Here is a 14,468-nt window from a genome sequence, read left to right on the forward strand (position 1 = left end):
TATATATATGTATATATATTTTGATCACCTTGATGTTCTGTTTAGGTTTTTTGTCTTGTTTCTTTTTCTAGGATAAGGCAGTAAAGCTGTTTCATACATTAAGTTCTAATTCAATCATGGGCAGCCTGCAGGATTTTAAGAATGACACACCTAATGAAAAATTACCTTGAATTTTTTTAGTTGTGTGGCCTGCCTGATGGTGAGCCACATCTCATGGGGCCCACTTTTCGGAAAAGGTTAACCATGCCTGGTCTAAATGTTTGATCCATGTACCTCAGTGTATCACAGTCATTAGACTGCAGCCATGCTGGGGCACTGCCTTGAAAATTTTTTAGTCAAATGTATTGACCCCAGTACTTATTTTTTGCTGAACTGCTAAGTGATCATCATCATCATTTAACGTCTGTTGTTCATGCTGGCATGGGTTGGACGGTTTGACTGGGCTGGCATGCTGTAAGGGTGTGCCAGGCTCAGGGACGTAAGCACCAACACCGGTTGTCAAGTGGTGGTGGAGGACAAACATAGGCACACACATACACACACATAAATATGGGCTTCTTCCAGTTTCCAGCTACCAAATCCATTCACAGGCTATTGTAGAAGAAACTTGCCCAAGGTGCCATGCAATGGAACTGAACCCTGTGGTTGGGAAGCAAGCTTCCTACCACACAGCCACACCTGCATCTACTTTGTTGATATTGTTGAAGAATTCATCTCACTGATGTTCTCCTCTTCTTACAGTAAGCAGAGGAGGGCTTCAGGTCTAAGAAAGTGTCCAACTACCCCCAGAACATCTCGATGATGTGAATTGTCATCATTGTTTTAACGTCCAATTTTCCATGAGTGCATGGGTCAAGTGAAATTCATTGAGGCAGATTTTCTGTGGCTGAATGCCCTTCCTGTGCCCAACACACACCTGTTTCTAAATCAGGCAATATTTTCCCCCGTGGCCAGACACTTTCATTGGAAACAAAAAGACATCACTTGCATGATGGTGACACTCTCTTACGACTATCATATGATGTCAAGGCAAGGAGACAGTAACACACACTCACACATACACATATAATATCTAGTTCCAGTTCGTCACCAATGGCCATGACTCGCTTCATGAATCAAATTGCTTCAGATAGCCAGGTCTTTCTGGACCTACCTCTTCCACAGGTTCCCTCAACTGCTAGGGTGTAGCACTTTTTCACACAGCTATCCTCATCCATTCTCACCAAATGACCATACCAGTGCAATCGTCTCTCTTGCACACCGTAACTAATGCTTCTTAGGTTCAACTTTTCTCTCAAGGTACTTACACTCTGTCTAGTATGTACACTGACATTACACATCCATCGTAGCATGCTGGCTTCATTCCTTGCGAGCCTACGCAGGTCCTCAGCAGTCATGGCCCATGTTTCACTGCCATGAAGCATGGCTGTTTGAACACATGCGTCATACAGTCTGCCTTTTACTCTGAGAGAGAGACCCTTTGTCACCAGCAGAGGTAAGAGCTCTCTGAACTTTGCCCAGGTTATTCTTATTCTAGCAGCTACACTTTCAGCATACTCTCCCCCACTACTAACGTGGTCACCTAGATAGAAGCTATCAACTACGTCTAGTTTTTCTCCCTAGAATGTGGCCAAAGTTGTTTTCTGCACATTTTCAGTGTTTATTGCACCTGAACATCTGCCACATACAAAAACTAACTTCCTAGTTAACCTTCCTTTGATATTGCTGCACCTCTTATGTGTCCATAGCTTGCACTGGGTACATCTTATAGAGTTTCTACCTTCGCCTTTTCTACAGATCGAGCAGGGCCATCTACCTGAAGGAGTTTGTGTTTTGTCTACCTTCCTACTTATTAGGACTTTGGTTTTAGCTAGGTTGACTCTAAGGCCCTTCGATTCTAGTCCTTGCTTCAACACCTGAAACTGTATTTGGAATTTTTATTTCCGTTTTATAAATGTAAAAGAATATATGTATGTATTTGATTTTCGAATGCGGTTATTATGTTCCTCTAGTTTCCGCTTGTATTGCATCAAAATTATTAAGTACCGCTTGACAACTGGTGCTGGTGTGTTTATGTCCCTGTAACAAAGCAGTTTGGTAAAAGAGACCAGTAGAAGTACTATGCTTAAAAACATAAGCCCTTGGGGGTCGATTTGTTCAACTAAAACCTTTCAAGACAATGCCCCAGCATAGCTGCAGTCATATAACTGAAATGAGTAAAATATATATATATATATATATATATATATATAAAAGTAGAAGTTGAAAATGCACTGAGAATAGTTAAAATTTTCATATCATTATATTTAAAGATTTAACTGGTTTCACAGTTTACATTGATTTTCAAAAGTTGAGATAGAAAGACGTGGGTTATGCTGCAACTGTCTTGCTTCTGACTAGTGTTTGAAGCTTGCCCTATTTTTGTAGGGATTACATAGCTCAATTTAGTATATGTTTTGGATAGGACTTGATAGTCACATGACTGGTCTTAGAAATTTTTGTAGGTTCCCTACTACATCCATGTGTTAAGTGACAATGTTTGATGTTGTAAGCCGACATGTCTAGTGACAGTACCAAACAATTAATGCTCTGGATGTTTTCTGTTAAGTGTTGTAGAGGATGATTACGTGAGTAAGTTTAGAATCTTTTGTACGTTTCCCACTATGTCTGTGCATTAGTGTCATGTGACTATATTTTGTGCTGAAAATTAAGGCTAACATGGTTGAGTGAACATATTTAATTACAGTCAAGGCACTCTAAATTTAATCTGCCTGGTGGGAGTGGACAAACTTCAAACACTACTCAGAAGCAACACAGTTGCGACATGACCCACATCTTTCTACCTCAACTTTTGAAAATCAGTGCAAATTGAAACCTGTGAAATCTTTAAATATAATAATAAAAAAATTTAAACTATTCTCAGTGCATTTTCAACTTCTATATATATATATATATATATATATATGTATATATATATATATACACACACACAGAGACACACACACATGTATATATATCTATATACACCTCTCATGACAGGTTTCTTTCATTATTTACATTATTTACAATTGATGGATATTTGTCCTCATCTTTGTTGTTAACATGTTTCGGCTGATATACCCTCCAGCCTTCATCAGGTGTCTTGGGGGAATTTTGAACCTGGGTTCTCATTCCTAAGGTATTTTTCGATGATGATGATGATGATGATGGTGATGGTGATGGTGGTGGCGACGACGACGATGTTGTTGTTGTTGTTGTTGTTCAGGTCACTGCCTGGAATTGAACTCGGAATCTTGAGGTTAGTAGCCCGCGCTCTTAATCACTACACCATATGGCGTAGAACTTGATTCTTCATTGCATACAAAAGATTCTAAACTTAATGGCATAGTGGTTTAGAGCGCGGGATACTAACCCCAAGATTCCGAGTTCAATTCCAGGCAGTGACCTGAATGATAATAATAATAACAACAACATTGAAAAATACCTTGGGAATGAGAACCCAGGTTCAAAATTTCCGCAAGACATCTGATGAAAGCTGGAGAGTATATCAGCTGAAACGTTGTGTTAACAACAAACATGATGAGGACAAATATCCGTCAATTGTAAATAATGTACATAATTCTTCATCTCTTAAATATAGAAAGGTTTCTTTCAGTTTCCATTTACCAAATCCATTCACAAGGCTTCAGTAAATCTAGAACTCTAGTAGGAGATACTTGCCACACAATGGGGTTGGGCCCTACACCATATGGTTGGAAACCAAACACTGCTTGAATGAAGATGTGCCAAGGGGTACCCTTAAGTGTTAAAGAGACCTTATAAATTTGTTTTTATGTTTGTGTGAAGGACTTTGATTTCAATGATTTTTAATGATTTTTAAATGATTGACTAGTTGGTTTGTGTATTTCAGTTAAAGAAGTTGATTCTTCAGTGCGTGAAGCAAAATATCTGAAATGGAAGAGTGATGTTGCAAAATACGAGGCTCAGGTTCAAGCCCTTGAAGTGAAACTGAAACAGTCTTTGATTGAGACCACAAAACAGATCAACTTGGAAAAGCAAGAGAAAGAGGTATTTATTACAGAAGATTAATCTTTTAGTATTTAAACCAGCCATATCCAGTCAAAATATTCTGTTTTATGTTCAAACTGACCAGATCTGGCCTCTCAAACCAACCCTACAATGTCGTTCTAAAAATAAACAGTCACATGATTAAAATCTTAGAACTACAAGATATTTCATGATCAGTTCAAGACATTGTGAATAAAATAAGCATTGCTTTTGACAGAATAAGGTGAATGCTTAAAGGGTTAAAGAAAGAAAAAACTCAAACAAATTATCTATTTTTTATCATCATTTGTCATTGTCATCGTTTTAATGTCTACTTTTCCAGGAATTTGTTGAAGCAGATTTTCAATGGCTGGATGCCCTTCTGGCCAACCCCCACTTGTTTCTAAGTAACATAATATTTCCCCATGGCCTGACATGTTTTTCATGGAAGACTGAAAATGAACGACATTTGTGTAGTTGATGCCTTTTATGTGTTATCGATACAGGTGCCGTTTATGTGTCACCGGCTTGGTATATATGTGTGTTTAATCTAGTAAGCAATATATCACACAACAGTTTTTTTGATTTCTTGTGAAGAAAACCAGGGAGAATAAATATACTTTACTGGAAAAATAATTAAGAAGCTGAGCAACATGAAAGACATCTAGACACACACACACAATGAGCTTTTTCTTCAGTTTCTGTGGACCAAATCCACTCACAAGGATTTAGTTGGCCTACGGCTTTAGTAGAAGACACTTGCCCAAGATGCCATGCTGTGGGATTGAACCCAAAACCATGTGGTTGAGAAGCAACCTTCTTACCACACAGGCCTGTGCTTACTGTTGAAAAGTTACAAAATAAACCTTGTATGTTTTACTATTGCTTGTCCGGTATATTTTATCATTGTCCAACATGTCTTTGACCATTGTTCCTTACTTGTGCTTAGTTGGTTGTTGATCATGTGCTGTATATTTTACCATTGCAGCAATGCCAGGAGAAGGCCGAGGAACTACGGACACAGTTAAAGCTGCTCTATGAGAAAGAGAAGCATCTTCAAGGAGAAAATGCTGAAATGGCTCACAAACTAAACAAAATGGATTCAGAGATTGTTGCTTTGAAGAAAGCAGCAGTGGCTTCAGACTGCCAGAAACAACAGGTAATGGTACTTCTACTGTTATTCCCTCACACTGTTTCATCCATGTTTTTACACTGCCATTTACCTTATTACTCTCACTTCTCTTCTTCTACCACTTTTCCAAGTTTTTTTTTTTGTCATCATCATCATCATCATTTGACTTTTGGTCATTCTCTTCTTCGATCATCACCACTGTCTTTTAGTATCATCTTCAGTCATCATCACAAGCATCATCATTACCTCTTCATCAATATCACCATCATCACTGTTATCATCCTTATCATTGTGGACATCACCATTATCATCAACATCACCATCCTTTTTAGTCATCTTTTCCTATTTCTTTCATTGACATTGTTTTCTATTATCTTTGACACCCCTCTGTCCCCTATCCTTCAAATCTCACACAGTCTGTTATTGTTTTGGCAAGTCAGGTTCTTTCTTGTCTTCACTTACCAGGGTTTGCTCTTGCACTTCATTCACATCTAAGCCATTCATACTTTTGTTCATGCTATCTATTACTCACACTCATCACCTTACTCTGTCTCTCTTACATTCTCTCAGTTAGATATCTAAATAATAGTTTCACCCTTACATGTCTCTCCTACAATTACTCGTCCACTCCCTTATATTCTTCCAGACAGAGCTAGAATGCTATCAACTGCTACACTCTTACACTTCCCTCATCTCCCCTCTCTCTCTTTTGCATTTGTGCTCTCATATCCCTGTCTTGCAAGTTATGTAGCAACTTCACTAGTGTTGGTACACCCTGTAAAGTGTTTGGTGTTAGGAAGGATATTCCGCCGGAGAAACCTTGCCATTGGAGCTTGACTTGCCAACTCCTATTGAACCATCCAACCATGGAAAACGGATGCTAAATGATGATAATGATGAGGACTCTTCTAGAAAGCTCTAGAATATAACCAAGAACTTCACTTGCATATTACCTTCACTTAACAGTTTCACTCATACTTTTATTCACACTTCCATTAGGCTTTCTCATGAGAAAGCCTAATGGGTCAATAAAATAAATACCAGTTGAGCTCGGTGGGTGTCAATGTAATTGACTTATCTCCTTCCCCAAAACTGCTGGCCTTAAGCTAAATTTTGAAATCAATATTTTCCAAAGAGTGTAGATGTGAAACAAATTGTCCCAGTATTGATATTTGGTCAAAAATGGACATTTCAACATGCTGTATTCATGGTTTTAGAATGCCCAGAAAAATCATTATATATCTGAAAAGGCATGTTGAAATGTCTATTTTTGACCAAATATCAATACTGGGACAATTTGTTTCACATCTACACTCTTTGGAAAATATTGATTTCAAAATTTAGCTTAAGGCCAGCAGTTTTGGGGAAGGAGATAAGTCAATTACATTGACACCCACCGAGCTCAACTGGTATTTATTTTATTGACCCTGAAAGGATGACAAACAAGGTTGATCTCAGTGGAATTTGAACTCAGAATATAAAGATGGATGAAATGCTGTTAAGTATTTTGCCTAGAGTGTTAACGATTGAACCAGCTTGCCAGTTTCTGTTTGGAAAATATTAAATATTTGTCTTGCAAATGTCACATCCATTTTTGTCATGCATGTCACTCCAGGTAGATGAGAATTGTAATTGCATTGTTGTCCAACAAACTCATCATTTTCTGAAATTTCAAGGTTAGTGTAAATAAATACCATGAGGCTTTTTATGCAGATCAAGAAAAATTCAGAGGAATTAGCAGTTAATATTTTCAGGTGAAAAGGCAGTAAGCACACCAGGTAAAATTCTTAGCAGCAGTTTGTCTGTCTTTGTGTTCTGAGTCCAAATTCTGTCATGGTCGACTTTGCCTCTCATCCTCTCAGGATCGATAAAATAAATACCAGTCGAAAACTTGGGTTGATGTAATTGACTCACCCATACTATAAAATTGGTGGCCTTGTGCCAAAATTTGAAACCAATATTTTCTGGTGAAAAAAGTTATTTTGTATGGTCACATATGTCACATTTTTGGATCCTCTTTAAATACATCCCAAGTAAAAACATGTTTAATACTTTCCTAGGTAGTCAAACTTTACTGTGAAAAACAAATGACTAAAATTCTTGTAAATGTTCAAGATTTAAAGCTTAGATATTTCTTGTATCCCTCTGACTGTCATGTATGTCAAGCAAGAATGGGCCTGTTGCATTCTCCTACAGAAATACAGAATAAAACTGGGAACAGCAGTTTTATACACCCACCACCTCTCCCATCTCTCTCTCTCTCTCTCTCCCTCCCTCCCTCCCTCCCTCATTCTGTCTCAGAGAAATGTGGAACATAGACCTAGAGCTACACTCTTACACCTTCCTCACATCTCTTTCACTCATATTCTGACTCAGTGTTCTTACTTATTCTCACCCTTATATTCTCCCAGAGATTCCTGGAACATGACCAAGAGATACGCTTCCACAAGGAAAAGCTGTTCGATGTACAGACAAAGTTACAGACTAGTCAGAATGAGTTGTCTGAGATGAAGACTCAACTATCATCTACAAAAAAGTAAGTTGCAGAGGTACAGGAACCTCATTTAAATAGGGTAAATCCGTCCTTTCTTACAAACCATGGATATATTGCATCTGACTCTGGCTCCATTGTATTTACCATTATTTCATGGTTCTTTGTAGTGCTGTAACCATTTTTTCTGGCATAATCTCTACATTATGATTTACCTCTCTATCTATCTGCCTACATCTGTTTATTTGCCTGTATCTTTTTATCAGTCTATATCAATCTGCCTGCCCATATCTGTCTGTCTATCTGTTTCATCTTGCTTTAAAACCTCCCTCTTGTGTTATTATTCCATAACTCTCTCACTGACCTCCTCCCATTACTCCCTTTCTTAACAGCATCCCTCCTGTTTTTTTTTTAAATAAACCTGTGTAACTCCAACAATGTGTGTCTTGGACCCTAATGAACCATGCTACATATGCTGATATGACAAACAGAGAGGTACTTGAGGCAATATTTTTCATCAGATGCTCTTCCTGTTGCCAACCCGTACCAGTTTTTTAAGTTTAAAAGTATTCACTCTCTCTTCCCATGACCTGCTGTCCATATCCTCTCTTATACTCACCTTCTTGTGCCTTGAGAATTTGCTTTGGTACCCCATCATTACTTTTTATGTCCCTCTCAAACACTCCTACCCACTCTTATATATAGTGTGGGGTAACCATGTATCTCCTTTACCAGGTTCAGTCAAAAGTTTTCTCATATTTTGAGTTTTAATGACTAATACAAACAGATTACACACAAAAAGCATTTATTCATCTAAATATATCCCATCATCTTCTACACTCTGTTGCCATTTTTATGCCAGAAACTCAATTCCATGCTTATGTTGTTTGGCTGGTTTAGAGGCAACAAACTTGTTGTTCCTGTTTTGGACCTCATCATGGAAAGAGCTGTGACTTGGAAATGATGGTAATCAGATAATGCAAGGTCTGGACTGTAGGCAGGGTGAGGCAGCACTTCCAGCCCCATCAAGTTCCTCAAGTTTTTGCTTGGTCACATTGGCAGTGTGCTCGGGCATTGTCATGCTATAGGAGTGTACATCTTCAACTACCAATGCTAGGTAAGGTAGCAGGCTTTCAGAGCATCACTCACTTCAGTTGTTGAGCATAAAGGTTAGTGTTCATGGCATGACCATCTGGGACAAGTTCAATGTACAACAACTCCTTGAAATTCCACCAAACTCACAACGTCATCAACATGACCTGTTTAAACTGCCCTTGTTTGACAACAAGTTCTGATGACTGGCTGGAATGAAGCCACTGATTTCTTGTATTAGAATTATGAAAATAGATCCATTTTTCATCCTCGGTTACAATTCAACACTAAAAATGAGCATGCCGAAAGACAACACTGGAACTCACTACAGCCCTGTGGCTTGCTGGATCCTGTAGAAGCTTCCAGCCCATGCTAGCATGGGAAGTGAATGTTAAATGATGATGATGATGATTTTCTATATTTTATTCCAGATTTAGAAAGTACAGAGCTAGTTAGATGATTTATCTCTTACTTGTTTCAGTCATTAGATTCTAGCCATGCTGGAGTACTACCTTGCAGGATTTTAGTTAAATGAATCGAATCCAGTACCTTTGTTAAAATTCTATTGGTCTCTTTTATTGAACTGGTAAGTTATGGGGATGTAAATACACTAACACTGATTGTCAAGTGGCAGTGGGGGACAACCACATACATGCACATGTATATATGACAGGCTTAATTCAGTTTCTGTCTACCAAATTCATCACAAGGCTTTGCTCAGCTCAAGGCTATAAAAGAAGGCACTTGCCCAAAGTGACATGTAGTGGAACTGAACCCAGAACCATTTGATTAGGAAGCAGACTTCTTATCTCCCACAGCCATGCCTGGGCCTATGTCAGCAAACGTCACCAGTTACTGCTCAACAACAAATGACACTATAACTGCTTGTAGCTGTAACTTAGAGCAGGTTGTATACATTCACACAGGCACATGCACACACACATAAATATATTCATGATGAATTTCTTTCAGTTTGCAATGATCAAATTCCCTTAACCCAAAACAAATACCACACTGTGGAACTGAACCTGAAGGAGGTGCTATGCAGTGGGACTGAACCTGAAGCATCTCCTATGCAGTAAAACTGAACCTATAACACCCTCTAAACTATGTTCTATTGCCATATATTTTATTCTATCTCACTCTGCCACCATATCACTTTAGCATTCAGATCACTGTCAAATGTAATGACTATCACATAAATTCAAAAGAATTAATCATTCATTATCTCATAGCTTTTAGATTTTGATGATGTTATTGTTTATTTTTAAAATGACATTGTAGGGTCAGTGTGAAAGACTGGATCTAGTCAGTTTGAACATAAAACAGGGGAAATATTTGGGTAAGATGTGGCTGGTTTAACTGCTAAAGGTTAAATGTTTGTATTTGTTTGTTTACCTCCAAAAAAACCTTGTACCTATCTCTGTATATCATGTTCTATTCTGCCCACCACCTTCACCCTTTAACACTTAAATCAGCCATGTCTGGACAAAATATTTATGTTCAAGCTGTCCAGGTCCAGTCTCTCACACCTACCCTACAACGTCATTCTAAAAATAAAGAAGTCACTTCATTGAAATCTTGAAACTACAAGATAATGCATTATTAATTCAAAAACAATGTGAATAAGTGTTACCTTTGACAGTAAATCTGAATGCTAAAGCATTAACTGTTTATATTAGCTTGTTTACCTCCAAATAAACTTTGTGTCTGTTTCTTTCTTATTTTATAAGAAACCAATTGGTTTATTTCAGACTTCTTATAGGTGCACAGGAGCAGATAGAGGAAATGAAAGCTTACAAAGATGGTATGGAGACTGCCTACAAATTGGTAAAGGTGGGTTATTTTAAAACCTTTTCCCCATTCTACTAATGGGTGGGTATTCCTGCAGAACTTTAAGGATATTGTTTCTTTGTCTTTTTTTTTAGTGAGATGTGTTATTTTTTTTAATATTTTCTTTTTTTTACTTGTTTCAGTCACTGGACTATGGCTATGCTGGTGTGCAGCTTTGAAAGGTTTAGTCAAACAAATTGATCCTAGTGCTTTTCTGTTTTTTTAAAGTGTGATACTTATTCTATTGGTCTCCTTTTGCTGAACTGCTAAGTCATTCAGATATAAACAAACTAACACTGGTTGTCAAGCAGTGGTGGAAGACAAACACAGACACACATATAGATATATGAAGAGCTTCCACATAGTTCCTATCTACCAAATCAACTCACAAAGCATCGACCTAGCTTGCAGCTAAAGTTGAAGATACTTGCCAAAGGTGCCATGTAGTGGAACTGAACATGGAACCATGTAGTTGCAAAGCAAGATTTTAGACATGCACACATTGTATGTAAACTACATTGAGTTCTTTGTGAAAGTTTTGGTTGCTTCAGTGGCTGAGTGTAGAAGTTTGTGTGTAAAAGCCAGGTTATCAATCGACCCTTTTGATACCAATCTTCCCGAGACTGTCTCTGGTTCTATGGTACAAACTTTGTGTTTTAGTGATCTAAATTGAAACCTTCTGTCAAAATTTCATGTTAATTTATGTTTTAAACACCAGCATAATGATGACAAAATTGTTCAACTAAATTCTTTATTAACTTCAAAACTAACTGAAATAACAGATGAAATATAGAGACAACTTTATGTATCTGGGAACTGACATTGCTTCAAAAGAAAAAGATTTTCAGGTTAGCTTTGCAAAAGCATAGAATACTCTAGACAGATTCAGAATTATATGGAAGTCCTCACTTCCTGACAACACGAATAGGGGTTTCTTCAAAGCAGTCATTGAATCAGTACTTCTCTAGGACTCTTCAGCATGGACACTAAATGAGAGACTTGAAAAGAAGCTTGATGATAGATACATACATGAGAATGCTTCATACAGTTCTCAATCTTTCTTCACAGCAATATCCTACAAAGTAGCTACTATATGGCAGTCCTCCTACCTCTGTAATTGGAGAAAGAACACATGCAGGACACTGCCAGAGAAGCAAGGATGAAATATTCTTGTCTGAAAAAATCATGCATGGACATACAGGTATTGGAGGACCAAGAAGAGCATATGTCAATCAACTTGAGGAAGACACTAGATTGGGACATTTGGAAGAGTTGAATTGGTCCAGGCAAGTCATCCGACTTGATAGATATTTCTGTTTGAATTATAAGAAAATGGTTAAGTCTAACCACTCCTACCCATGTAGGCCATGTTGGGATTTGAAATCTAAACAAAGAACTTCAATAAATACTGCAAAGCATCTGCTATGTCACACTAATGTTTCCATCAGTCCACTACCTTAGACTAGTATCTTAGCAACTGTGGAAGGATGAACGTGTGTGAGTATCTGTGTGTGTATCAAAATTGTACTTATATTTCACAAATGACTTAATTTAGATTTACATGATCAAAATTTCATGTTAAAATCTCTGGTTCTCATCCAATCAGCAAAGTTAAACAATATTGAGCCTAGTTAGTCTTTAAGTGGGTGTTTGGGAAACTTAGGTGTCGGCATGGCTGTGTGGTTAAGAAATTTGATTTGCAACCATGTCATTTTGGATTCAGCCTCACAGTGTGACACCCCAGGCAATTGTCCTCTTATGTCTTCTATGACAACTCTGAGCTGACCAAAGTCTTGTGTGTGAATTTAGTTGATGAAATTCAAAATGAAGGCGGTTATATATGTGTCTGTATATATGTGTGCGTGTGTATGTGTGATCATCATCATCATTTTAATTTCCACTTTTCCATGTTCACATGATTTTATGGAATTTTGTTGAGGCAGATTTTCTACAATAAGATGCCTTTCCTGTCATCAACCCTCATCTGTTTTCAAGTAAGATATTTCCTTGTGTTCAGGTTTTCACAGAAGATTGGAAATAAAGGACACCACTTGCATGATGGAGACGTTCATTTAAACCAGTGGTTCTCAAAGTGGTCAGTGCTGTCCTCCTGGGATTGGTGGAAAGATTCAGTGGGGGTGAGGGGCATTGCAGAAAAGTGGGGTGATAATGGGATGACCAAAAGTGGGTGATGGCTGTAAAAACAACAAAATGAGTTAATTAGGTTTAGTTCATCATCATCATCATCATTGTCGTTTAACATCTGCTTTCCATGCTAGCATGGGTTGGGCGATTTGACTGAGGACTGGTGGACCAGGAGGCGACACCAGGCTCCAATCTGATTTGGCAGAGTTTCTACAGCTGGATGCCCTTCCTAACGCCAACCACTCCGAGAGTGTAGTGGGTGCTTTTCCGTGCCACCGGCATGAGGGCCAGTCAGGCAGTACTGGCGATGGACATATTTGAAATGGCGTATTTTACGTGTCACCTGCACAGAATGTCTTTTCACGTGCCAGGGAGGAAATGCTGGTAACGATCAACGGCCACACTTGAAATGGTGTATTTTACGTGTCACCTGCACAGGGGCCAATCCATCGACACTGGCAATGATCTTGCTCGAATGTCTTTTCATGTGCCACTGGCGCAAGTGCCAGGAAGGTGACGTTGGTAGCGATTACGCAGGTCTTCGCAAGCCGAGTTTAGTGTTCCTACAAATTTAGTTCGATTTCGATGCCTCACCATGTCTTCGCAAGCGGAGTTTAGTGTCCAATGAAGGAATGTTACGTGTAAGTGGGCTGGCTACATCCCTGGCAGATGCCTTGGATTTTGGTCTCAATTGGCTTGCCGGGGTCTTCTCACGCACAGTATATTTCCAAAGGTCACGGTCACAAGTCATTGCCTCGGTGAGGCCTAATGTTCGGAGGTCATGCTTCACCACCTCATCCCAGGTCTTCCTAGGCCTGCCTCTTCCACGGGTTCCCACTGCTCGGTGGCTTTTTTGTCAGCTGATGCTGTCTCTCCATGCAGGGAAACTCTTTACTTTAAACCATTTCTGGAGACGGTCAAAATATCCCTTTTGGGCTCTGGTGCTGTCAATGGTCTTAGTTGCGGTTCTTCAATGCCTTCTGTTCCGTCTACTCTGTTGAACTGCTGGTATAATTTCTGCACTTTCTTGTGGATGATGTTACACTCAAGGGAATGTTTTTCTTCTTGCAGTTACTGATCCACATTGCCAAGTGCTTATTTCTCACTGTCATTTTAGCACTTTCAGAAAAACTTACTGCTATGGTAGACCTGATCGCTACCTAGTTCTTCTTTATGTAGTGTATAGTGCTTTCATTGACATCATAACAATGACCTACTACAGCATAACTTTTACCTTCCTGGAGCATATCTATCAATTGTACCTTCTCATGGGACGTCATAACCTTTTTCTGGTGGTTAGGTTCACTGCCAGAAGCCTTAGAAGGTGTAGGGTGTTTGGGTGCCATCTTAGGGCTTTAATAACATGCTGCGAAACACTCAGCAAAACACTCAAGATAGCTACTGGATGCAGTTTTTCCCCAAAATATGTACAAAACAATCTTCCTTGCATCAAATATGCGCATACCACCAATGGGAGATTGAGCAGAGATTAAAAGTAATGGTTTTGAAAAATTTAGTTTGTATTATCACTAGATACTGTAATCTATATTATAATAATAATAAGAGAGAGAGATATTGCCACAAAAGAAGTCATAAAAAATTGCCGACGATATTTACGATTCCACGAATATGTGACGATTTCTGCGAACAATTATTCCTTTCCACAAATAACCAGGAGCGCGAATAAGCAGGGGTACACTGTGTATATATATATATATATATATATAT

General features: G+C 38.5%; 1 protein-coding gene across 1 annotated transcript in view; it reads left to right on the forward strand.

Moving 5' to 3' along the window:
• The window catches only part of LOC106869451 (mitotic spindle assembly checkpoint protein MAD1), a 77,230-nt gene that overhangs the window by 9,488 nt on the left and 53,274 nt on the right, over positions 1 to 14,468 (forward strand). Inside the window, exons 3-6 of the mRNA XM_052975889.1 lie at positions 3,911 to 4,068; positions 5,036 to 5,206; positions 7,591 to 7,715; positions 10,517 to 10,598. Of these exons, the coding sequence (XP_052831849.1) occupies positions 3,911 to 4,068; positions 5,036 to 5,206; positions 7,591 to 7,715; positions 10,517 to 10,598 (536 nt within the window). The remainder of the gene's footprint in view (positions 1 to 3,910; positions 4,069 to 5,035; positions 5,207 to 7,590; positions 7,716 to 10,516; positions 10,599 to 14,468) is intronic.

Source organism: Octopus bimaculoides, chromosome 23 (genome assembly GCF_001194135.2).
Source record: "Octopus bimaculoides isolate UCB-OBI-ISO-001 chromosome 23, ASM119413v2, whole genome shotgun sequence".
Taxonomy (NCBI): Eukaryota; Metazoa; Mollusca; class Cephalopoda; order Octopoda; family Octopodidae; genus Octopus; species Octopus bimaculoides.